Genomic DNA, 27,272 nt, shown 5'->3' on the forward strand with positions numbered 1-27,272 from the left:
TTGCCACTCTGGAAACATTTGGACACACAACTTACGTGACCTTTTTCTTGGGGGGTATAGTTTTATTTGTTCAATGACGAACGTGAGGCACATTAAGCAAACGGCTCACAGTAATCATTTCGAAAAGTGCTAGGTTCTGGAATGGAAGAAGCCCAGTCACCAGCAAGAGGGGAGACAAGCGAACCGCCAGGAGCAGCTCACCGAGCCTTCATAGATACGCCCCGGTACCATTTGTAACTACGTAGTTAGACTAAGAAATGCGGCCCTGTTTGTCGCCAGGCTGTGATTCTACACCGAAAACTTCAGAGCAAACACAAAAAATTTCTTCGCAGAACGTTAATGGGCGACCCGTGCCGGGCTTGCGGTCGCACTGCTCGGGTTGCGGCGCCTCTCCGCGCCGGCCGCGCCCGGCGCCTGCACACAGGGCTGGAAGCTGCAAAGGCCCCCGCGCCCCTTCCCTGCGGCAGGCCAGTGAGGGTGGGCGCTGTCGCCAGCCCCGCCGGCCCCCGGCGCGGTGAGCGGCCTATCCTGCCTTCGCCATCCTCCTCCCTCCCCCAAGCGGCCCGGCGGCGCTGTCCGTCGCCTCCGGCCATGGCTCCTCCTCCTCCTCCTGCTGGTCGGTCCCAGGGCGCAGGACTGACATCACGCCCGGGGTTTCCATCCGACCGAGGGAGGGGGAGGCTCGGCGGAGCGGCAGCATGATGGCGGCGGTCGGGAGGACTTAGGAAGCGGTGGCGGAGCGGAGCGGCGCAGCGCCCACTCTGGTTTTCCCTCCCTGGTTCGGGGCCCTATTGTTCGATCCGGCGAGTAAGCTGACCGCGCGGGGCTGCGAGGAGCCGGCGGCCAGCGAGAGGAGAGGCGGCCTAGGCCCTGCCGCGCTTGCAGCCCCCGACCCTGGGCTGCGGCACGAACCTCCCCGTGGGGCGTAGCGCAGCCTCGGGCCGGGGCGGCCCTGTGGGAAGGCCGGACCGGGCGCACACAGGTAAGCAGAGGCCCGCCATGGCCTCTCTCCCTTTCGCCGGCCAGGAGTTGTGTGGCTTCCGAGGATGGAATGGGGGGCGGCCGGTGCTGAGGAGATGGGGCCCCGGGCCCCTGTCGGCCAGGTGGGAATGGATGCCCAAGGCGGGCCTGGGTTCTTAGGCCTGCTCGCTGTTTTCCGCGGAGGGAGGGAGCTGCGAAGGCCGAGGCGGGCAACCGGAGTCGAGCCGCTCTCGCTGGCTCCTGCGGGGGGAGCCAGTGTCGAGCCGCCCAGGAGAGTGGAGAACGGCCGTGGCTGTGCTGTGGCCATGGGGGGCGCCGGGGGAAGCGAGCGAGGACAGCTGCGGCCTTGGGGACATGCGAGGGAGCCTTGGCCGGGAGCGGCACTTGTGCAGGCCGCGCCGCTAGTGGAGGGCCGGCTCTGCGAGCGGGAGGCAACGCTGGCCCCGGCTCCCACGGGAGCACTGTGAGGGCGGGCAGAGGAAGAGCAGCCGTGGGAGGCCGCGGGAGCGCAGTGCGGACGGCCGGGGCTGGGATCGCCGCAGGGCCGGAAACGGGTGCCTGGGAGCAAGTTTCACCGCTGCTGGAGGTGTTTCCCGGGGTTCAGAGGATACTGGGCCCTGGAACAAGGGGATGTTTGTACGCGCGGGAGGGCAGGCGGCGGGGAACCTGCTGCCGGGCGGCGCGGAGCGTGGGCTTGCGGCCGGGCCGCGGGGAGCCGCCCGGCGCTTCTTCGCCGTCGCGGCGTCCCCGATCGCGCTTCACGGCCCCTCGGGGTTGCAGGCCTCCTTTCTGTGACTTTCTCCTCCCTCTCCGCCTTTGTTTGCTGGCCGGAGTGGCCCGAGCGTCTGACTGTATTTCTCACCCCGGAGCGAGGCTCCCCCGCCCTCCCGATGAGCCATGCTTTGGGCGGTTGCATATTAGGGGAGAGCACCTCGGGATAGGCGGTCATCAGGCACGCCCCTGAACACTTTCATACCACTAAATTGTGAGAGGGGCTGCACTTTATCAGCGAGTTTATACTTGCAGTCCATTTACAGCCAGCCCAAACTTTCTGTAGTTGCACCGGATACTGCAGTGATGTGATTTAAGATACTCTTGTGTGTGAAATAATGATCATTCCATCTGTGGCATCTTGCTTGTTTGATTTAGCAGAGACAATTGTTTTAAACGGGATAGTCTTTATCTTCCTACGTCCACCTACAAGTGCATGTAAACATCATATGCATATCTAGAAATGCTTCCACTATGTTTTGTGCGTGAAGTACTTTTTACTAAGCAAATCTTAGCAGAACATTAATATCTATGGTTTTTACCTATGTGTTCGGGTAGGCAGTTTTTCTTTAAAATTTAGATCTACTTTTCCTGAAGACAGTACTATGTCAAAAGTTAAGCCACAAGGATGCAGACATGCAGTAAACTGTTCTTCTCACCCTGCAATGCTAAAGAGAATGTATTTTCATAACATTTCATATTCTGCAGCTGGTAGTTCAGCAGAAATTGACATCTTTATAACACCGTCAAAGAAAAGTTGCATAAAGGAGTGTAGCGACCTGTGTGCCGGAACTCAACTGCAGTCAAACAGAAAGCTAGACAGGTCTTTCCTTTCATATATTTTGTGTATTTCATTTAGTTCTTCATTTTTTTTAAAGTGTAACTAATAAGAAGATGTGTACTTCTCTTGCTAAATCTTTTTTCTATTTTTCATAGGCATCCAGAGAGATTTTAATTTCGGGGGGAGGGTTAAAAGAACATGGTGCTAAAATGATCAACCATGAACAGATAATACATAAAAAGCTTTTTTTTCAGTTAAAAACATGATGTCAAATGTGATGTCTTCTTTCACTGTTAGTGAAAGACCAAGTTATTTTTGGTATCTTTTTAGTTGAAAACGTACTTTCAAATTGTGTTAATGTTTTTCTTTACTATTTTAGGTATTTTGGGATAAATCTTGCATACTTCCAGAGAACAGTAGGGCAAACACATCACCTGGAAAACATAAAGTACCAAGAAGGGGATTCTTGATATCCGCATTGTAACCTGAGTGGACTTATATTTTAAACTTCTTAATATTTACAATGAATGGGCACAGTGATGAAGAAAGCATAAGAAACAGTAGTGGAGAGTCAAGGTAAGCACTTCCTCATTTTAGTTATTCTTGGCTGTGTATTCTCCTGTATTTTGTTTAGTAAAGCTGGTTTATATTTGAACTTGGTGCCAAAGCTTCCTGGTTAGCTAGGATACCATAGTTAGGAGGTCTATATGTGCTTTCTTTCAAGTGCCTCATCTGCTTGTTACATTCACATCACTTCAGCTAAGAATTGTAATCATCTTGTATACACCTTACTTAATAAACCTTAAATAGTATTAAAACTGCGTTAGCATCCAATAGAACAGTACTATCCTTTTGAGAAAAAAAAAAAAAAATCTCTAAAGTGTGAAAAGCTGATACATTGGATTAGAATGTTGAAATAAAGCTACTGTCTATAAAGTTGTATGTGTCTGTGTTGTATAAAACCCTCAACTAGACTGTCTCTAAAGGTAGAGAAATGGGCTGTTAATTTTCTTTTTGATATAGAGTACCTCACAATTATTTCCTTTTTAGAGTTGTCAGAGCAGTATCAGTAAAAGTGCTAACTTGGTTTTCTGAAGTGGAAGTACAGCTTCCAGCATGTTTTGGTGTTGGTTTTTTTGGTTGGTGTTGTGTGTTTTGGGGTTTTTTGTTGTTGGTGGTTTTGTGGGGTTTTTTTGTAATTAAAAAAAAAGTATAAGTCCTCTAATGTTCAATGCTAGTCTTCAACATAGCATATGGAGAGTGTTCATGTGTTTGGAAGAGCCTCATTAGAACTTCCCTGCATACACACACAATGTGAGCCAATTTGTAGGGGTGGATTTAAGCTCTCTTTGTGGAGCAGTGCTAAGTTCAAACAGTCCTTCCTGTGCTAGAAAGTTTAGATTTCTAAAACTGGAAATATGATGAATGCTGAAGGGTGAATAAGTCAAAGTAAACTTGTTAATAAAAGGTGGTTTTATACTTCCAAGAGGTTGGTTGTGACTGTGCTGTTATTCTGCTCATCTGTCTTCCTGCTTCTCTTTCTGATCACAGCCTGTTGAACCAGTTAGCTGATTCTGTCAATCAGAGGGACATAAAGAAAACTATTTTCAGTGGACTTTATGGAAAATTCCAGTTGAATAGAAAGAGATCTAAATTATTGCCTCAAATGAAGAAATGCAAGAAGAACATAATTGCCAGCTAATCAGTCAGAACATGCTGGCCATTGAGCTTGCATGTAGCAAAGTGCATGATGGAGTGGGAAGAAGGGGAAGAGATAATTGTTTAGGCAACTTTAGGTGCAAATCACAAGGAAATCTATGAACAGTAAAACTAAATAAACTTTAACTTTTAACTTTATCTCAAGCTTCCTGTTATACAGAGAAATGTCCTAGAAATACAGTAATCTTTTAACACTAGGAGTAATTTGTAGGGTCTGATACATAATTATTTCTGAAGATTTCTGCTTTCGTTGAAGTTGATACTGTTTCAGTTAGCAAACAAATTCAGAGTTTCTCCTAGTGGGGGACGAAATTTCCTTAAAAAGGAAAAAAGCGTTGTCAGATGAGAAGAGAAGCACGAACAAATAAAATTATGTGAACAAGGCTAGCCTTCTGAAATGTAAGACCTCCAAAAAACATGAACTTACCAGAGGTACTAACTGATGATTTTGTGTGTGAATTTTCTTACTACTTGAAACCAGCCACCTTGCTAAAGGTATATGGGAAACCTACTTTGTTTTGGACTGTGACTGCCCATAAATACCAGTATATCGAAGTTACTTAACAGCTGTAGCAAGTCCTAAGACTAAACAAGCTAAACATCATGAAGTTCCCATGAACTTCATTAAAAGTAAGTATGAGGAAAATGCGTAGTACTCAGAACTTGATACTTGCCTATGAAGCAGGACTTTGGACTTCATCTTAAATGTTCTGCTGAACACATCTTAAAGCTTTAGAAAGCTTTAAAATGCTAAAAATGTTTTTTCCTAGGCTTGTATTGGCCATTAAGTACATAGTGTAACTCACAGGCAGGTCTTGGAAAGCTTATTTTCATGTTTGCCATGTATTATCAGGAAACTCTTTTTTGTAAATGAAAGGTGAAAGTTTTCCATTTTAAATGATGGTACCTTCTTCTGTCTAGCCTAGTTCCATTATTAAAATAATTATTGCAAAAGGAGTGTGACACAAAATATCTTTATATGACTTATGCCTGTTGTTTAGTCTTTTTTCTGTCGTCTTTGTAAGTTTCTAGATAGTTTTTATTTGAAGAAGAATTACCTTAGCGAGCTAGTACTGCACACAGATAGCTAACTGTAGCTTGGGAAGTGTTGCTTTGTTTAGCCTTCAAGTCTGGAAATGTGAACTCTACAGAATGGAAGTAGACATCAGTAAGAAAATACGTTTACGAAGCTTCTAGTGGTCCCATTGCATTCAGAATGCTAGGGAGGGAAGGGGAACAAGTGAAGAAAGCAATTGAAAATTGCTGCTGGGAATAAATTGTAAAGAAGATCAAACTCTGAAGAATTCATAGAAAAGAAAAGATGAAGGCCAATCCAGTGATAATCTGAACAGCAGCGTTGATGATGACTACAAGAAATCTTTGAAACTTTGTGTCACTTTGCAAATGTGACACTTTACAAGTACAGTAAAGCCATTCACTTCCTTTGATGTCTAGTGTAAACTTCGTGGCTGTCATTCTGGAGTGACAAGCTTGATAACAATTAAATATAGCTTGATGTAGGGGAGCTGCCGTCATCACTTCTATCCTTGTGGATATTGCTTTGTATTGTCTTATGGAAACACTGTGACTTGCAGAATTTGTGGAAAGCCAGCAGTATTTCAGCAGTAGGAGGGCTGGAGAAAGTACTGATCACAAACCTTTTTTTTTGAGTCAGCATAGTAGTAAGGAATTGTAGCTGTCCTTTACTCCCTGTGACTGGCTGTGAAGTTGGACTGTTTTCTGAAGTGTGTGAACGGAATGTCCAGTTTGCCATGCTCCTACACTTCTTTCCAGCATTGCATCTGTTCATCTGTTTAGAAAATGAGCCTTTCCCTTTTTGCTGGTGTTGAGCCTGAAGTTCTATTTTGCTACAAGTGGAAAAGTGCATCTCTTGTGTTTTTGTGGTTGAAAAACTGGCTCCACTGTTTGGACTTCCGTTGCTTATTTCAGCAACCTCTGAAGCTGTAGTTCAGTACTAGAACTGAGCGTGATGGAAATTGTAGACTAGCATAAACAGTATTATCTAATCTCATTGCTTGATGATCTAATTTCTGGGGAATAATTACAGTGGAATTTACTCTCCACTTTCTTGTTTACTTGAAATCACTACTCAGGAATATTTTTAGGTAGCTCAAGGTAAAACATCACAGATATTGTTCATCTGGACAGCGAGTGTAGACACAAAAGCTTTATAGCAATACTCTGAGAAGCTGACTCTTAAGTCAAGCAAACCATCTTTGTGTAGAGCTCTTGAAAGCATCCTGTTGCAAACTTGAGTAAATACATTAGAGTTAGATAGCAATAAGAAAGCTTAATCAGCAAGGAATTGCGGTTATACCAGACCTGCAAGACAAACTCCAGGTAGAACAGGGACTGCAGAAGTAAAACATGGGTGCAAATTGAGTAACAAGCTGATTTCCTGTCTTTTTGCTCTTTCGGTATTTCCTGCAGAACAAAGTATAGAGGACTTAAGCAAACCTTCGTTCTCTGTAGGTACAAAGGGATGTGCTCAGTGCAGCTTAACTGGAAGGTAGCTGGCTAGAATATATGGTAATCTTATTTTTGCAGGAAGCAGAAAGCAGCTGCTTACACCAGAGACTTTCGCCATTAATCACACACCTGAAAGCTGATTTTAATAGAAGGTGGTAATTTCAGTGGGTTTAATTTGCTTTGTCAATTGAAGATAGTCAAGACTTTTGTCAGTAGGTTTCAATTTACTATATAAACACATACCTTCTGTAGGAGGTAAAAAAGATTAATTGAAAGCTATGACTTCAGGTTCTTGCTTTCAAGAAATGTGAGAGTTAAAACAGACATTCCTCAAACATATTTGCAGACTTATCTCCATGTGCTGGCTTCTTTCTGGTAGAAGTTCAATAGATAATAAAAATGTATGTTTATGTCGAGAGAGTATATACATAGAACTATACATGTAGAGATAGATACTTACATGTTAGTGCACAGGAACGCTCAGATCAACGGAAGTCAGTGAATGGTAAAGGAAACTGTTGGTAGAATTTACTGTGAACAGCTAGCGGATAAAGCAAGCTCTTCACTTCTGTTAGCCATAATCTTCTCTTTGGTTAGGGAGCTGCTATTTTATCAGGAGTGATCTCTTGCAGAATTAAGCATCCTAAAGCATGAGGTGTCCAGATCCAACTTAAAAGCTTCTTTTAACTTCTTTTGGGAAGAATTCAGATAGAAGATGTATCAAAACCCAAGTGTTCTTTTTTTCTAGAAACCTTTCCAACTAAATAAGAAATTATAAGTTTATCATGCAGCTTATTGTTGCTATGCAGTTTATTATTGTGCATATGATGTCTAGTTTGACTTTTGGACTTCTGCTGAGTTTATCCAGGTCCCAGTCTTTGTCTAACATAACTGGCTGCTAAATACCTGTTCCACATATTTTAGATGCAGTTCTGCCATTCTGAGATCTTCAAAATTTTAGCTGATGTGAGCTTTTCACATTCCTCAAAACAAAGTGAAGTTTTGTGATATAGGCAGTGTATACACCAGACCTATGCACATGTGGCCTCCCAAGTGTTGTGGAGGTTTTGGGGTTTATTTTCTTTTTTTAAATTTTATTTTTTAAATTAAATTCCTTTTAATACTTTTCTGCTGGTTATCTACAAGGAGCTTCTGGTAAAGATATCCTCGTGTTCCTCCTGGAACCAGCTGCATGTTGAAGGATGGTCAGGTTGCACAACAGAGTAGTAGACCCCTGGGAACTGCTGATATCTTCTGCCTGTGAAGGATTTCTGGAATTTCGTTGCTCTCTTAAGATGCGTGACTTCTGGCTCTCAAATAAAGACTTGCAATGTGGTTCATAGGGTCATGAAGGTTGGTAGGTGACCAGTATAGTTTTGATACCTCTGCTTTGGGGGAAATCTATAGTAGTGGCAGCAGATTGTAATCTGCAGGCCTGGAAATAAAATGCATCTCTTTCAGTTCTTATCCCATATCAGAAAAATTCAGTGGAGTTCATGCTTTGTAATGGCTACGGAAATAAACAGGAAATAACACTTTATAGCCTGACTTTATATTCTTTGATCCCTCTGCTTTTCAGTGGTGGTGATAAATAAGATAAATCTTCTGCATGCATTTAAATCAAATTAAATAGTTAAGATTTCTTTTAAAATAAAACTAAAAAACACATAGCATTTACCTAAACAGTCTTGCTTTTAGACTTGCAATTTTAAGTTTGCCGTTTTAGTGTCTGTTACTTCTGCGTATTTTGCATGGGCTCTTAATATTTAAAGGCTTGCCTTCCTTCAACTTCTGGTAAATTTTAAGAACAAAACAAACAGAACAATGACAACAAGTCCACTGTCAGATGCTTTTCGAAGACCCCGCACAATTTTTTTTTTTTTTTTTAGTGTGTTGAACTTTATTTTGCTCAAATTGGTATTCTCTTCCCTGCTGTTTTTAAAACAGAAGATTCTTAAGGTAGCTTAACTTAATGAATGCATTTGGAATCATCGATCTTGGATCCATTGTTAACCTACACCTCACACAGGAGTCTTAAGTTCTCAGTCAGTTCTTTTATAATGTGACTTGTGTAGCTTTCCATCTTAGAATTTCTCTTCCTAGTACCTTATGTAAATTAGCAGACTTGCTTCCTCCTTTTGTGATCCTGTCAGGGGCACCTTATTTTAAGGATTAAGTTAGTAAAGCTAAACATAAGGTGTTTGAAGGGAACTAATGACTTTCTGACAGGCTACTTGCTTTTAATTCGTTTCAGTGATCTGGCTGTTTAAGCCTGTCATCTCTCCAAAGCATTCTTCAGTTTCATTGTATTTATTGAAAACAAACAAACCACAGGTAAAAACAAATGTGAAAAATTCTCCTTTGGTGCTGTCATTAAGCTGCATGGCTTTTCTTGCAAAGTAGTTTGTAAATAAGTACTACACGCAGGCATAAATTCATATTGAGTATGGAGGGAGCATCTGGAGACAGTGATTATAAAGAAGAGCAGAGAAATTATTTCAGTGTGTCAAGCTTCCACATCAAGTAAGATTTGACAAGTGCTGCTGTACAAATACAACTGCTTGACTCGAGGGTTACGGGTGAGAAAGGTTTCCTGACTACATATTCTGGAAGGTGCTTCTTATAGACTTCACACCTCAGTTTGTTGACATGCATGGAACTATACTTTTTCAGGTAGAAATCCCATCCTGAGAACATGCTACTTGTTTGTAGTATATACTGTTGCATGCCTGCTTCTTCAAGTGATTATTGACAGCTAACTTTGTCATCATTGCTGTGGTTTGTTTGCATGGTAGAGAAAAGTGTCTCAGTCCAACAGTACTGAAGAAATCATCATTAGTGCTTTATCTATCATATTTGTTTCTATTTCCATAGCCTTATGATCCTCCAGAGTTGTGTACAGTCTTGTGTATTGCTGTCTGTGTTTGATTTTGGCTTGGTTTTTTAGTTGCTGGGTTTTTTGTTTTCTTTGGGTTTTGTTGTTGTTGTTGTTTTTTGGGGGGTATGGTTTTTTTTGTTTGTTTTTGGGTTTGGGGGGTTTTTGTTTGTTCATCTTTTTCAGTTGAACAAAGTGCAGTGAATGTAGTGCAAGGTTGCTGATTCATGGACACCTTTAAACACGTAATACCATTTTCATTTTACCTATTTATTTATTTATTTATTTTAAAAAAATATATTATTTGCCTGGGGAAGAAGGCTTAGAAGAGGGACTTAATAAAAGCAGGAATTGCATTTTGAGTAATGAAGCACCTGAAAGCACAAATGGTCTTTAACAGTTAATGTTAGCAAATACTGTACTTCAGCATACGTTATATTGACAACATGTCTATTCTGTAGCCTAACCCCTCTTTCCATCTACACTTCCTATTCTAGTCTTGATAGTGTTTGTAATTTCTGTGGGAATTTGGTTTGTTGGAAGCCCATTAATCAGTGAGGAAGACAGGAAAAAAAGGAAGTTAGACTGCAAAATAGAGTTGGTTAGAAGCGGTCAGCAGTACAGGACCAGGGCAAAGGGAATACAGAATGTGACACGATGAAACAGGGTAAATTGTCAAACACAAGTGAACAGTTAACCGAGAAAGAAGTCTTGTATGCTGACTGTTTCTCAGATTGTGTTTAAGGTATGCAGAGATAACCAGAGTTGTTGAACAAAGAAAGTAGTCTGGATTGTCCTGCAGAGAGACTTGTCTTGACTATGTTCAGAAAGGGTGAGGGAAAGACAGCCTAGTCTTAATTTATGATAACTGCCTGAAAATAGTAGAGATTTTTCTCTTACTTTGCAGTTTTAATCAAGCTTTTTTTGGAAGAAGTAGAAATGAGGATACAGAAGCACAGGCAAAAGGCTGGTTAAGCTGTACCCAAACCATCTCTTACTCTACCTCAAGTGTCCACAGCATGGTGGGTAAAAGCGTCCGCTTTTGGCTTTTTGCATCTTAAGCAAAGGCAAAGACCGTGGCCTGTACAGGAAGAGAAATGGCAAGAAATAATGCACTTTGCCTCTCCTTTTCTGTAAGGGGAACTCGAGGGAGCAGAGGACCAGAATTGCTGTTCCTGAGATAATATTTATGTAACAACATTAGACAACAGGTGAAAGGTAATTTTGACAGTATTACAGTCCTTTTTTGAGGAGATACTTAGTGTTCCCTGCATCTTAGCCCTAGAGATATGATACCAGAATCTTGGTAATTAGGAGTGCCAATCCAAGTGATTAATTTTGTGGAGGTCAGTGGTGCGACTTTGCACTAATGGGCATTACATGTTGAAGGAAGAGTTAGTCAAATTATGGACACTACCTAGACTATATCAGATAATACTTAAAGCTCTATCTAGAGAAGGAATTGCTTATAGACTACGCCTTAAAAAATGCAGGGAAAATTAAGAAACTCCATAGGGAAAGGTGGAAAAGTAAGTGACCAAGGGTGTGTCTGCCTTCACAGCTGTTATCTCCCTGAATTTATGGTATAAAATGTTTATTATATAACTTAGGTTCTGTTTCTCTAATGCAAGTAAACTGTCTTGCTGTCAGACAGGGCTTTTTTTTGTCTTTAATGCAGCAATTATTTTAAAAGTAAAATTTTAGTACAGTGTGAAATGCTTTTACTTATTACTTGGTTTACAGAGGTAGCTTCCATTGCAAATATGCATATTTCCTTCTTAGATTATATTGCCTTTCTTTTTGCACCTCAAAGAAGATTAAACTGTTTCTGGACTTCTGCTAATAAAACTTGTTAAAAGAAGAGATTACTTGTATTCAAGCTCTGAAAAGCTTGTAGACGTCTTTCAAGCTGATAATGATTAGTTTTGCCTTGTTATAGCTGGCTGTTAGGGTATCCATTTCAGCAGATCAAGAAAATGTCATCTGAGCTATTAGAAATCTATATGAAACCTCTATATCGTGTATGAATTTTCATATGAATTTCAAAAACTCGAACAGTTATGTTTTTAAAAACTCTGGCAAACAAGCTCTCTAAATTTCCAGTGATGCTGGTAGGCACTGCAGTGTAGTAGGAGTTCTGTATGCTGTTTCCCTTTTTCTTAGTCATGTCAGCAATGATACGCTTTGTGGGAAATGGGAGGAGTTACACCATGTAGCAGTTTAAGCACTTCAGTAAAATATTTGCAGTATATCGTCATACACTGTGGAATGTGTGTGTATTAAGATTGAAAAATATCAAAAAAACTCTTTTCCATTTGAAATCTGTTTAGTTTTTGTTAAATTCTGCATTGATGTGCACTGTTTTATACTTCAGTTTCAGGACAGCGGTCTTAAGAAGTACTGCCTGTTCACTCCTGCTTGTTCCGTTCCTTCATCAGACCTTTAGAATGTTTATTAAAACAGGCTGTTTTGAAAAGCAGAGGCTGTTGTCTCTAAGTGATGGTACTGACACCACAGAGGGGATTAGAGAGCAGCAACAATGATGTCAGAAACAATTATTCTTGTAGAGCTCCTAGCAACGTGTGAATTTATTGACGAGGAGTGAGAATGTTTTCAGAGTGCTCACACTACTGCTTGTACTGTTGTACGCAGTGTGTGAAAAATGCTGAAACTTTAAGCAAAGGGAGCAGTTAAAGGGAGACTTTAAAGTTACTTGTTCCCAAGGTTCCCCTTTATTGTGAGGAGATGACAGATGTGAATTTGCTTCTTGAATACATGTGTGTGTAAATATGTGCGTACTCCTAGTGTTAGCATCTAGAGTAAAAGGATTTAATCCGAAATACCGCTTATGTGGAAGAGGGTCTTAGGTAATCCTGTCAAAGGGATTACAGATTTATGTTCAGTTTTAATAGGCAAGGCTTGCTTAATGTGTCTGGGATAGGGAGAAAGGAAGGCTTCTCTCTGTTATGTGGTCTCCAATATTTTTGTTGGTGAACTCTTATCAGTAAAAAATATTTGAACATGCACCTCCAATGTATGTATAGTTCATTTATGTGAATTACATACATGTACTGCCATACTAACACCTCAATTATTAGACATAAAAATGAAATAGAAATTTTAAAATTATAAGATAAAGATATTATAAAGATCTTCAGCTAATCTGCAACTACCTGAAAGGAGGTTGTAGCATGGAGGGTATTGGTCTCTTCCCCCAAGTAGCAAGTGACAGGACAAGAGAAAATGACCTCAAGTTGCGTCACAGAAGGTTTAGATTGGATATTAGGAAAAAATTCTTCATGGAAGGGGTTGTCAGGCATTGGAACAGACTGCCCAGGGAAGTAGTTGAGTCACCATCCCTGGAGGTGTTTAAATGGTGTTTAGATGAGGTTCTCAGGGACATGGTTTAGTGATAGAGTTAGGTTAGGTTATGGTTGGACTTGATGATCCTGAGGGTCTCTTCCAACTGAAATGATTTTATTATTCTATTCTAAATAATATTTGAAAATATTTTACTTTGTTAATAGCAAAAAACTACTTTTGCACTCACTGAAAAAACGATGAATATTCTTATTTATTAAAATTTGGTTTAACAGTGATATGGTAGTTTGAAGGTATGGTTCTAAGTTCAGTTTGGTTTGGTACTTGGTTTTAGTGGCTGGCATGGCTGAAAAAGATACCTCAGAAAGATACATAGTTCCAAATGAAAGAAGTGCATCCTTAACTGCCCTTACTAAATTATTATAGTAATTTTTTCAATCCTATCAACTAATTAATGCAAAGTTTTTTCTTAAAATCTGGCTAGTAAATTTCTAGCTGCCTTAGTGTCAGTCTGTTCTTGCAAATTAATGAGAATGTGTTGCAGTTTGATTTTTTTAACAAATGTGTTTGAAACCTACTGAAACTTTTTGGGAGATTTTTAAACAGCTTAGAAATTTCTGTCTCCCAGCTTTTTAAGTGTATGGATATGACAGTTTTATAGGTGACATGCATTGGTTTTCCCAATAAAATTGCATAATTATGGAAACCTTTCCAAACATCTGTTTTCAAAATGCTCTCTCCATAGCATCAGTTTCTTTTGAAAAGCAGTTGCTTTCTCATTTTTATAATGTCACTTCACCTGGAAGGTATACACTAAGTGTATTTACTTTTTAGAAACTGTCTGCTAGGTAGTGTCCTACTGGTGACCACGTGTTTTCACAGAAAATGTCAGCAAATTTGCAACACTTGTGTCTTGTTTTAAAAAACAAGAAGCAAAAACCCCAGACCCCACCAAAAACTAATCTTCAAGGTCAGAAATGGTTTTAAGAAGTGAACCTTTCTTGGTACAAAAGGTTTTTATGGTCGCTCCCCATCTCATCACAAAGCATTGTAAAAATTTTACTATTTAACAGTCTTGTTTTTATAAAATTAGCTATATCAATGACATACTTTCACACTTTGTACACTTCTTGCTTCAGATTGTTTGCTACAGGAGCTTACCTGTGGGTGACGTAGTGGATTAATTTCATGTGTAGTGTGATCTCTGTCACCCTTACTAGAATTCTGCTCTTCATGTATTTCATCATTGAAACAGAATCTAGCAATACTGTAAGATGGGTCATGTTACAAGCATCTGTACTTTTATGCAACTGAAACCTCATACAGTGCATGGTTTGTTCTAATAGTTATTCAGACTTTTACCAACGTTTTCTATGCATCTTTCAACAATGTTTGCTGACAAAGAAATGCACGTGGTGTGTTTTTCCCTTTCTCTTAGATACAAGAACCTCAAAAGAGGCTTCTAAACATTTTTCATTAAGTTTAGTGCAATTTTGTAAAGTACAGTATTGAGTATCACATGCCTTGAAACACTGCTGGGAAAAAATAGAGGTTTGTTGTTTGTGATCTGGATGGTTATTTATAAAAGGTTTTGCTGATTGTGATGGCTTAATATTATTGTTAGCTAGTGTCTCAAGACACAATATACACTTAGGGCAAGGTTAACTTTTAACAGTAGGGGATGTAAACACATATTTCAAATAGTCTTGATAATGCCAGTTTTTTTGGTCCAACTTCTTGTTGGTCATGGCTTTTTACCTTGCAATGTGTCAAACAGATTGTACAGGAGAAGTGTCAGTTCCACCATTTTCTTGTGCTTGTGCTCACAGTATTAGTGGCATCTACAGATAAAAGTTTGGCTTCTTACAGGATGGGAAGGCCTTTAGTTAAATCGCAGCATTCCTCATGTCAGTTAGCAGAAATATGGATTGTCTTTCTCACAAGGGCTGCTGGCTTTCAGAGGTACGTTTCTCAGTTAAGTCCCGAGGCAGGCTGGGCGTGTCATAATGAGAGGCGATGACTCATGGTTAAATTTTGCCTATGTCAGCATTACATGTGAAACAAAAATAAAAATCCAAGTACACATAACGTCCAGTGATTTTACACCTATAGTGGGAAAGTTCTTGAGGAGGTTGATCTCTGGATGTTGAGTTGATAGGGTGTAGCAAACTGCTAGTATCTATGCTGAATAGAAATTGCAGCTGAAAACTACTGCTACAGTAGTTCGTCAGTAACACTTCGTTTTCATTACCCCACTTTTTCAGTATGGAGACTGCTTAAGAGACATGGCCTTAAAATGCCACAGAAATATTTTGCTTTTCCATTTTACATTTCAGTACTCTTTACGTAGCACTCTTTCTGTGTCCCAAGCAAGTATTTGCATATTTTGGTGGCTTTCTTGATTTTTAGGAAAAGTTAGGTCTATGTTTTTGCTTGAATGCTGCTGCTTTCTTCCAAGTGTTATTTAAAAGACAAGGTGCTCATTTATATCAGAAGTTGATTGGTAGCCTAGCAAGTTATTAATAGTCTCATCTGATGCTGGTATAAAAGTGTTTCTCATTAGAGATTAATAAAAGCAAGAAAAAACACAGTAATCAAATCTATTCTTTCTTTCCATGTGTCTTGTATATCCTTACCTTTAGAGATAACTATGAAGTAAGTCTTAGGCTGAAAATTTCCATTCAATTTCTGTTTGAATTGATAGTTAGTCCTGTTAGGCAATAGAGGGGGTTTTGTGGTGTCGATACAAAAGGTTTTCTTTTAACTTTTGTCTTTTCCAGATAGTTAGGTTAGGGACTGAGTTTTCCTTTTTTTTTTTCTAGTTTAAGAAAAAAAATTCTGTGTAAGCAGAGGCAGTGACTTCGATAGAGACTGGCCGAATGAAGTTCCTTTTCTTCAGCCTTTTCATGATAACACCTGTGTTAGTGTAAAATAACTTGGAATAACCTAGTAGTAAGTTTTTCTTTAAAAATATCATTATCCTAGTTTGAAATTATGATATCTTATTGTTAAATGTTGTGAGAGAGTATCATTAGAAGTGCTAGACCAAACTTTTTAAAAAATTTTTGGACAGGAAAAGCAAGGACGCAGTCTACACCCAGAAGTGTGTGATATTTTCATCTCTGCATAAACATGTTCTCTTTTTTGATATTTGACTGCAGTGACTTAAGTGATAAAAATACCAATTTTCTCTCTAATTTTGAAGATATTTTTAATGGTCAAAACTGAGCACTTAACCTCTAGTTCTTACTGTAGATGTGTGTTTTGCCTCTCGTTCCCCACCTACTGTTACTCTTGGTTCAAATCCTTTCAGTTTCTCAGAGGAAAGTTCTTTGAGGTATAGACTGTTGCAGCTGTTGGGGATGTATAGGTATTACATGTCATACAGTGCTGCTTGGTACTGTCTCAACAATCTGCAGTGTTTATTGCCTGTGTTTATGCAGCATGTACTCATGTATTATTCCATTTACTACCTCCTTTGCAAACAAGAGCTCTAGTTTCTGGGTTGTAGTACTGTCTTTGTAGAGGTGGCTCCAAGTCAAGGTGCTACTGAAGCCCAGGGTGAAACATCATATGAAAGGACATGATGAAATAAACATGCATTGGTATCCTCAGAGCCAGTCAGTTGCCTGTCCTGCGGGTAGTAAACAGGAAAGTTCTTCAGATTTCATCTGAAATGAAATCACATCTGTTATCTTACCTATCTTTTCATAGGTGCTGTAGTTGCATCAAGATCTCTGGTAGTATGTGGTGCACATGAGGAGGCATACAGGCAGAAACTCTAGTATAGTTTCACAAGTCTGTATTAATTTGGATAATTAGAGCTGAAGTAAGTTCTGACCAACATAGACTAGTCTTGTATGCTCGAACTCCTACAGTGCTTTTTACTAGTTAATTTCAAACTGGTTTTAAGTATGTATGAGTACTGCCATAGCCTCTTAAGATTTTATAAATGTTTTAGCATTTAGCATTTAGCAAGTCCTTGCTGTTTACCTAATTTTAAAATTACTTGATGCTACTCAGTTTGTCTTTTCCCATTTCTTTGTGCCGATTTAACACTGTGGGATAAGAAAGCTTAGTAAGACGTTATTGATGCTATGTTCTTTAAATTATATTTTTCTGTTTTTCTCTGTTCTGTATGCCAGTTAGCTGTTAGTCTACTGTAGTGACTCTGCATTATCCTTTGTACATGGTAACATTTGTTCTTTGTTATTGTTTCTTGTAACTTTCTTTCTCTACCCATCCCTTTTATCTGCAGGTTTGTTTTGTAGTCTTGCATTTATTAATAACATGGTTGAATATTGACTTTAAGGTTTTTATGCTTGTCAGATATTACTGTTAGTTAATATGCAGTTGATTGTATTAGTCTGCTCTTGTCCAGATCAGGACAATTTATTGTGAGAAGAAGGGTTTATTAAGTAGCTCTTATTTTGCTGGTCCTGCTCATAAGCCTAATTGAAATTAATTCCCAGACTTCTAGTTTGACTGAGAGCTGCACTTGGCAAGATAAAGGGTATATGTGTTTTGTCTAAATACTGAATATTGTGTGATCCACCTCTGTTGATGGGTTGGTATTACTTAATGAAGACCTTGGATGATAGCTACCTGATCTCTTTGTATAGAAAAATATTTGGGATTAGTTGAGTTTTTTGCATCCAACTCCAGAGCAAATGGCATTACCTACTAAACTTTTTTCCCCCTATCTCAGTCACTTTGGTTTTGAACTTACCACTTAATTCCTATGTTGAAGGACACATAACTGTTTACATTTTTTCATCAACTGTGAATCTAATTGATGTGACTTTTGCATACTTATCTAAGTAAACTGTAATTTTTTTCTTCTCTCCCCCACCCCCCCCCCAGTGTCTGCATCATTCTGTCCTGTAGCTGGTTTACGTGTTTCTCATAATGTTGACAAGTTGTTTGACCAAGATGGCTTATTCCAGTGTCAGTTTCCCCTTGCTACCTTAGAAAAGAGGTACTTTGTTTTGGTTGCCTCTGGCTCCATGTGATATTGAACCTATGGTTAGGACGGTATTCGTGTGTATGAAATATTTTAGATTTGATAAATACACCTTAGTATTGCCCTACTTGAGCAAATGTTGTCCTACATGGAAGTATTTGATTCCCTTCCTTCAAGGTTACATAGGATTTACACATTTTTGTTGGCTTTTTGTTACTCGTATTTATCTGGCTGGTATTTACTTGTACCTCAAGATTTCTTCATGCTCAATTTTGTTCTTTTTCTCTTCATGTATAGTTAGAACTGACTTCCACAGTCCCCGTAACATTTACTTATGGCATTTCGCTATGCTGAGAAATGCTGTTATTTTATAATGGTCTCATTTACCTAGAATTAAAGGTAAGGTAACATTACTGTACAAGAACACTATTACAATTAAAATATCTTCGGAAGATTGTCATGCAGTGCCATTAACTTCTGGTAAACAGTTTAAACTCCAGTTATGTTCTGTAGTGGGTGCTCTCTTTTATTTGGCAAATGAGGTTAGTGTTACAGCACCGTGCCTGAAGTAAGACTTTGGTGACAGAAATAGGAAGTTGGTTGCTTCCCAGTTTTCCTCTTGGCAGGTGCGAAGAAACCCAGCAGCAGCATGTTTCTCTGTATCTCCCCCTTCAAAAAAAGTAAGCTTCACCATGGTCTGCTTGTTTCTTTCAAAGCTGGTAGTTGCAGATGGCTGATTGAGGTGCAGTCTGTAGGAGTCTGTTTATAAATAGCTTCATTTTTTCTTTAATGGTACAGTTTTGCAGAAGGAGGAGCGATTTTGCTTTGGTTTGTGGTTTTAAAATGTTTCCAATTAAGTATGTTCTAGGGCAGAGGATGATCAATTTGTCCTCTCTTCCCAACCCCATCTCCAGCTGACTGTCAGATGAATCATTCTGGCAGAGATCGTCTAGGCTTTGATACCAGCTTTTGTTTTATAATTTTTGATTCTGGCTTCATGTTTGCTCTGTTTTTTAAGTGTTTGCAGGCAATGTGTACATAATTTGAAACTATTTTGCTCTGGGGTAGTGGGATTCCAATGTTTTTTCTCATTATATCTTTGAGATATGGGAGTATTAACCTAATGAGAAATCTTATTAAAGCCTTAACTTGGCTACTTTGTGAACTTCTTGCAAAAACCCAAGTATTTCTAAGTTTTTGAGGGGTCATAAAATAAGTATTTATCTTTTGTTTTGGTGCTTTCTAAGTGTGTTAAATTTGGTGTAAAATGAATATACAGTTGGAATAAACTGGCAGCTCAAGTATATCCCAAGGAAAGTACCTTGGCACAAGTCATACCATCAGTGACAAATCCAGAGTTCTCTGCATGGGGAATTTTGCTGCTATGTTTTTAGCAGAAAAATGTGGTCTGGATAGGTTTTTTTTTTTCTTTCTTTTTTTTTTTTTTCTTAGAGAGAGATATGTGCTTCTAATTTATTTTTTTTTTTGGTAAGGATTGCTGCTAATATATAGAGATGGAAGAGAGTCCTTTAGTTGGACGGATTGTTGTGGACTAGACTTAGCTGTTAAGAGGTGTCTATGTATATATGGGGTTTGATGGAGCTAAACAAGGATTTTGGAGAGAGTGGGGGTGGAAAGTTTGCATGGGTAAGAACCATTTCTACCATTTTTATTTTCCTTGCTTGACTCTTCCATATTAATTTAAAAGTTCCTGCTTTGGGGGAAATTTATAGTAGTGGATGCAGATTATAATCTGCAGGCCTGGAAATAAAATGTGTCTCTTTCAGTTCTTGTCCCATATCAGAAAAATTCAGTGGAGTTCATGCTTTGTAATGGCTACGGAAATAAACAGGAAATAACACTTCATAGCCTGACTTTATATTCTTTGGTCCCTCTGCTTTTCAGTGGTGGTGATAAATAAGATATATCTTCTGCATGCATTTAAATCAAATTAAATAGTTAAGATTTCTTTTAAAATAAAACTAAAAAACACATAGCATTTACCTAAACAGTCTTGCTTTTAGACTTGCAATTTTAAGTTTGCCGTTTAGTGTCTGTTACTTCTGCGTATTTTGCATGGGCTCTTAATATTTAAAGGCTTGCCTTCCTTCAACTTCTGGTAAATTTTAAAAACAAAACAGAACAATGACAACAAGTCCACTGTCAGATGCTTTTCGAAGACCCCGCACAATTTTTTTTTTTTTTTTAGTGTGTTGGACTTTATTTTGCTCAAATTGGTATTCTCTTCCCTGCTGCTCTTAAAACAGAAGATTCTTAAAGTAGGTACTAAGGGAACTGCCCAAGAAAGGTGCCTTCCTAGATTTGATACTCACAGAGAGGGCCTTGTGGGAGAAGTGGCAATTGGTGGCTGCGTTTGGCAACACTGACCATAAAGCAGTCAGGTTTAAAATCTGTGCTATTGGAAGGAAAACTCCCAGCAAGATCTCAACTCTGTATATAAGGAGAGCAGACTCAGGTCGCTCAAAGAACTACTTAGTAAGGTTCTCTGGGAAGAAGCTTTTGAAGGTGCTGGGGTCCTTCAGTGTTCATCGCCTTTTAAGTACCACCTTCTTAAAGCACAGCACCACACAATTCCAAAAGACTGAAAATCTATTAGGCGAGGCAAAAAGCCAGCTTGGTTGGGTAGGGATCTTCTTTTTGAACTACAGTGAAAAAAGAAAGTATGTGGTCAGTGGAAGCACGGTCAGATTTCATAGGAGGACTACAGAGATGCTGCTCACCACTGTAGGGAGGAAATTTGTGTGACCAAAGCCCAACTGGAATTGAAGCTGGCCAGTACAGTGAGGGGCAATAAAAAGGGCTTTTTCAAATATGTTCATGGCAAAACGCAAACTAGAAGTATTGGCCCGTTACTTGATGAGCATGCTCACCTTATAAATAGGGACACAGACAAAGCTGAGGCGTTTAATGCTTTCTTTGCCACAGTCTTCAACACTAAAGATGGACTTGGAGGTCCCCATAGCCCTGGGCTGGAGAACTATGGCTGCGAGAATAATAAACTCCCAACGAATCTGGAACTTGTACGGGATTTGCTGCTCCAGCTAGATCCTGCAAGTCAATGAGACCTGATGGAATTCAGCCAATGATACATAAAGAGCTGACTGATGTCATAGCGAGACCCCTCTCTGTGATTTTTCAACCGTTTGGGGAATGTGGAGAGGTCCCAGTTGACCAGAAGCTGGCAAACATCCCAATCTACAAGAAGGGCAACAGGGAAGACCCCGGCAGCTACAGACCTGTCAGCCTCACTTCTGTGCCTGGCAAAATAGTCGAGAAGGTTATTCTGGGAGTTACTAAGAAACACCTGAATGACAGTGCAGTCATTGGTCCCAGCCAGCATGGGTTCATGAGGGGAAAAGTCCTGCTTGACCAACTTGATTTCTTTCTATGACAAGGTTGCCCACCTAGTTGACCAAGGGAAGCCTGTTGGTGTTATCTTTTTGGATTTCAATAAAGCCTTTGGTGCTATCACAGTATCCTCCTGGACCACATGTCTAGCATACAGTTGGATAAACACATAATGCAGTGGGTGAGCAGTTGACTGATGGGCCAGGCTTAAAGGGTTCTTGTAAGTGGGGTTATGTCAGACTGGTGACCAGTCACTAGTGGGGTTCTGCAGGGATCCTTCTTAGGGCCAGTACTCTTTTATGTCTTCCTAAATCACTTGGACACAGGACTTGAGGGAATACTAAGTAAGTTCGCTGATGACACGAAATTAGGAGGAGCTGTTGACACTCTCAAGGGCAGAAAGGCCCTGCAGAGGGATCTGGACAAACTGGAGAAATGCGCAATCACCAACCACATGGAGTTTAACAAGGGCAAGTGCTGGGTTTTGCACCTGGGACACTGCAACCCTGGCTGGATATACAGACTGGGGGATGAGATGCTGGAAAGCAGCTCCATGGAAGGGGATCTGGGGGTTCTGGTCAATGGCAAGTTGAACATGAGCCAGCAGTGTGCCCTGGCAGCCAAGAGGGCCACCCATGTCCTGGGTGCATCAAGCACAGCGTTGCCAGCCGGGTGAGGGAGGTGATTGTCCTGCTCTGCTCTGCACTGGTGCAGCCTCACCTGTGTGCAGTTCTGGGCACCACGGGATAAAAAGGATACAAAGCTACTGGAGAGTGTCCAGAAGAGGGCTACAAAGTTGTTGAAGGGTTTGGAGGGGAAGCCCCATGAGGAGAAGCTAAAGTCACTTGTTTTGTTCAGCATGGAGGAGACTGAGGGGAGACCTCATTGTGGTCTACAGCTTCCTCAGAAGGGGAGGAGGATGGGCAGGCGCTGATCTCTCTAGTAACCACCGACAGGACCCAAGGGAATGTCAGGAAGATGTGCCAGGGAAGGTTTAGGTTGGACATTAGGAAAAGGTTCTTCTCCCTGAGGGTGGTGGAGCACTGGAACAGCCTCCCCACGGAGGTGTCACAGCCCCAAGCCTGACAGTATTCAAAAGGAGACTGAACAACACCCTCAGACACATGGTGTGAACTGTGGGGTTGTCGCGTGCAGAGACAGGAGTTGGACGCAATTACCCATGTTGGGTTCCTTCCAACTCAGAACATTCTATGATTCTATTATCTTTTTTTTAGGTTTCACAAAGAGTGAATTCTGAATTCTCATTTCTTGTTGATTTTTAATTTTGTTAATCTCAACTTATTTAATCAACTGCATCCATTTGCGTGCTACCCATTTGTCTGGTCTAGCTTAACAATTTATAGGTGACACTAAGGCAACTTTTTTTCTTTAGTCCTGTTACCTTGCCAGTTGTGTAATATCCTGACTTCTTATTGCAGCCGATCAGATGATGATTCTGGGTCAGCATCAGGTTCTGAATCTGGTTCAAGCTCTGGAAGCAGTAGTGACGGAAGCAGCAGCCAGTCAGGCAGCAGTGATTCTGACTCTGGTTCAGAGTCAGGCTCTCAGTCAGAAGCAGAGTCTGACACATCTAGAGAGAAGAAACAAATTCAAGCTAAACTGCCAAAAGTTGATGGATCTGAGGTAAACAAAACATATAAAAACATATAAATGAACCCTTTGTGTGGGGGGAAATATGATTTAAAAAATTATACTGTGCAGTTAGTTTCAAGAGCTGTTTTCATTTAGAAACATTAAAAGAGGTAATGAAGTGCTTTTAATTAGATTTTAACTTAGTTGTGTTAGTGAATGCCTATGCTTAGCCATCTAAAACATAGGGCTAAGTTTCTCATTGATAAGTACTTGAAGTGACTATATTAAAATTCTCGCATTTTTAAGTATTTTGAGTCGAATACTTACCTGAACTTCATTATGCAGAAGCATGTGCTAATTTGCTGGAACTTAGATTCTACAAAGACACATATAATGTTACTTATGTTTTGGTTTCGTTTTTTACGTTTCTCTTATGCTTAGTTTCCTTGTATCGACAAATGATTGTATAAAAATTTCAAGCTTACATACAGTTGGCTTTCTTTATCAAGAAGTCACATAAATTCAGGAAGAAGTGGTGTTTAGAAATCTCTTCAATCCAGTGGGCCAAAATTGTTTGCACTTTCCCATGTCATATGGACTTAATTCGGGTGGTAGACCATATTTATGAAAAGTAGTAATGTATTAGTTACCACAAGAATGTAAGACTGTTAGGGATTCTCTTATATTTTTTGTTCATGTCCTTCAGTATTACTGTATGAAACAAAAACATATCAGCTAAGTGATGTGAGAAGATTTATCTGGATCAGTTTAAAAATTTACTTTATAAATGTTTTACCTTGACAATACCTACACAGCTATTGTCAGCACCCTATAGAAACTGTCCCGGCAATTATTATATCATGTTCTGTTTTGCAGAAATCTTACTGCTTTAAAAAGCTATCTAATATTATTAGTGCATGCAGTATTTTGCAGAAAATTTTAAAATTTGTAAAGTTAAGATCAGTCTTAATAATGGTGCTAATCTGGAAGAGTAAATAAGTGGTCAACTTGAGACTTTCAGTATGTTTATTTGACTCTTGTATCTCCATCCAGTTTTGGAAGTCTAGTCCAAGTATACTAGCTGTGCAAAGATCAGCAGTGCTCAAGAAGCAACAGCAACAACAAAAAGCAGCTTCATCAGACAGTGGTTCAGAAGAGGTGAATAACATAATTTAGATTTTTAAAATGTGAACATTCTCATATCATCTCATATGTTAGAATAAAATGACATAGAGCCAAGTTATATTCTCAAGTGTGTGTAAAAGCCTGGGTTTAGTTTATAAAAGTAACATTCAGATAACTGATATTTTTATAAGGAAGTAGAAATCTCTCTAGTTACTTGTTTTCAAGTGAGTTGTGCCAAAATTGTATAGCCTCAATTATGCGGTATTTTTAGGTATTCTGTGATGTATGGCCAAAATTTGCAAGCCACACAGTGCTGACTTGCATTGTATTTTTGGCTGCTTGAGTTTTGTAAAGACAGTTAAAAACGCTAAAACATGTTCCTCAACTTTTTTCTGGATAAAGTTAGCTACTGTGGTTTTCAAAAATGGTGTATGGAGTAAAAAATGACATTTTTGCTAATGATTTAAGTTACTACAAAAGAATTCTTGTATTTTAAGAACAGCACCTGTATTCTACACATTTTAAGACCTAAATCATAGGCTAAAGTAATGTTGGCTTTGTGCAGCAGGAACATCTTTTAAGGACACTAGTGTCTATGAATTGGAATCTATTTATAAAGAAGACTTCTCCTTCATTACAAAAACTGTGCAGTGTAGTCACACTCATTGGTTAGGCTTCTGGGTTTGTTTGGTTTAACAGCTCATCATTAAAACAGTCACAGAACTTAAATCACGTATTGTTAAAACATTAATTTACAACTGTTGTTTAGTGCTCTTTTTCTGAAATATTTTTTCATGCTAAAACTTAATCTAAATCTAAACTTAATCTCAATTAGATTGATTTTGGGAAAATCTAATTTTAAGAGTGTCCTTGATTTTTTTCTTTGTGAGTACAGAAAGAAGACACATACTATTCTCAAAACTTTCTTAAAGTTATCTTTAAATGTGAAAGAATACAGAAGGTGAGAAAACTCCTTACATTAGGAGATTTTGTTAGGAATCTGATAGAACCATCATATTGATTAACTTGGGGCAGCTTAAACCATGATTGTTTTTATGTAGGCACAATGGTTATTTTAAGACAGGCATTTTTTGTGATATACTCTAGACCTGTGCTGACACAATATATTCATAGATGGATAAATACAAAACCAATAGCAGTTTATCTCATTGTGCATCAATAGGTACACAGTGGCAGATGAAAAGGATAAAACATGAATAATATGTCTCCAGTTTGAAAGTGGGAGTTGATTTCTCTTTTTAATGTTAGAAGTGCTTCATTCTTTTTGTGATAATTAATTGTTGGAGGTTTTTTCTTCACCTGCAGGACTCATCAAGTAGTGAAGATTCTGCAGATGACTCATCCAGTGAAACCAAGAGGAAAAAACATAAAGAGTAAGATATTTTGCTGAGTAAAATTATGTAATCATTTTGTTATAGTGACGTGTGCTCATAATTCATGCTTCGTTTCTCCACACTTGAGAAGCTTAAGTTCCCTTTGTGATTCATCTTGATCTTGCATTTCCAATTTTGATAAATGTTTTTGAATATTTAAAAGAAACTCTAAAAGGAACATGTATATCATACCAATTTCTGAGCAAAAGTGTCTGCATTAGTGTTCAAAAAATTCATAACTGCTTTTATTTTTAAAATACTTTGTTACAGTTTATTTTTGAGCTGAATGCCCTTTCTAAAAATTCTTGCAGAAATGGGAAGCTATTAAGTAGATTGTCTCAGAACAAATTCAATTTAGAATCCCTTAATTAATGCCAAATTGTTTTTGGTGGTGGTGGTGTTTTTCGTTGTTGGGGGTTTTTTTGCCTCCTTCTGACATGTTTAGAACTTACTAGAGTTCTGATAGTAATTATAGACTAGCAAAGGACTTCAACTGTAAAATTCCTTCAATTAGGTTGATGCAAAAGTAATTGTGGTTTTTGCATTGTTGAAATTTGCTGTTTGATATTGGAATACATTATTAAATAAATATGGTTATGTTATACATCATTTTAATGTGTTTTTCTTGCCTAATGTTTTTTCACTGCTGACTTATTACTTGCTGTTTATATTTATTTTGAACTATGGACTATGTTAGACAAGAAGCAAATTCGAGCAATTTTCTTGTTTGAGTTCAAAATGGGTCATAAAGCAGCAAAGACAACTTGTAACATCAACAATGCCAGGAACCGGTAATGAATGTACAGTGCAGTGGTGGTTCTAGAAGTTTCACGAAGGAGACAGGAGCCTTGAAGATGAGGAGCACAGTGTCTGGCCATCAGAAGTTCACAGTCACCAATTGAGAACAATCTCACAGAATTCACAGAATGTTAGGGTTTGGAAGGGACCTCAAAACATCATCTAGTCCAATATCCCTGTCAAAGCTGATCCTCTTACAACTACACGAGAAGTTGCTGAAGAACTCAATGTTGACCATTCTAAGGTCGTTTGGCATTTGAAGCAAATTGGAAAGTTTAAAAGCTGGATAAGCGGTTGCCTCATGAGCTAACTGAAAATAAAAACAGTTGTCATTTTGAAGTGTCATCTTCTATGCAACAACAATGAACCATTTCTCAATCAGATTGTGATGTGCAACAAAAGTGGATTTTATACAGCAACTGGCGATGACAAGCTCAGTGGCTGGACTGAGAAGAACCTCCAAAGCAGTTCCCAAAGCCAACTTGCGCCAAAACAAGGTCATGGTCACTGTTTGGTGGTCTGGTACTGGTCTGATCCACTACAGCTTTCTGAACCCTGGTGAAACCATTCCATCTGAGAAGGATGCTCAGCAAATTGATGAGATGCGCTGAAAATAGCAACGCCTGCAGCCGGCATTGGTCAACAGAATGGGCCCAGTTCTTCTCCATGACAATGGCTGACCACACGTCACACAACCGGTGCTTCAAAAGTTGAATGAACTGGGCTATGAAGTTTTGCCTCATCCACAATATTCACTTGACCTCTCACCAACCAACTGCCACCTCCTCAAGCATCTCAACAACTTTTTGCAATGAAAACACTTCCACAAACAGCAGGATACAGAAAATGCTTTCCAAGAGTTTGTCAAATCCCAAAGCATGGATTTTTATGCTACAGGAATAAACTAACTTTTTTCTCGTTGGCGAAAATGTGTTGATTATAGTGGTTCCTATTTTGATTAATAAAGATGTGTTTGAACCTAGTTACAATGATTTAAAATTCATGGTCCAAAACCTCAACTACTTTTGCACCAACCTAAAAAATGATAGATCAAAATGTTTGTGAAAAAGATTATATGTTCTTATTGTGGCA

General features: G+C 39.3%; 1 protein-coding gene across 2 annotated transcripts in view; it reads left to right on the forward strand.

The window, feature by feature from the left end:
- The first annotated feature begins 650 nt into the window (after positions 1–650).
- CHD1 (chromodomain helicase DNA binding protein 1) overlaps positions 651–27,272 on the forward strand; it is a 61,524-nt gene continuing 34,902 nt past the window's right edge. Inside the window, exons 1-5 of one of the 2 annotated variants that reach the window (XM_082075547.1) lie at positions 651–982; positions 2,913–3,109; positions 22,710–22,914; positions 23,917–24,021; positions 25,315–25,382. In XM_082075547.1, coding sequence (XP_081931673.1) covers positions 3,057–3,109; positions 22,710–22,914; positions 23,917–24,021; positions 25,315–25,382 — 431 coding nt within the window. In that variant the 5' untranslated portion in view covers positions 651–982; positions 2,913–3,056. The remainder of the gene's footprint in view (positions 983–2,912; positions 3,110–22,709; positions 22,915–23,916; positions 24,022–25,314; positions 25,383–27,272) is intronic. The other variant, XM_082075546.1, reaches the window with a different exon arrangement.

This window comes from Streptopelia decaocto (assembly GCF_964273445.1).
Source record: "Streptopelia decaocto genome assembly, chromosome: Z".
Taxonomy (NCBI): Eukaryota; Metazoa; Chordata; class Aves; order Columbiformes; family Columbidae; genus Streptopelia; species Streptopelia decaocto.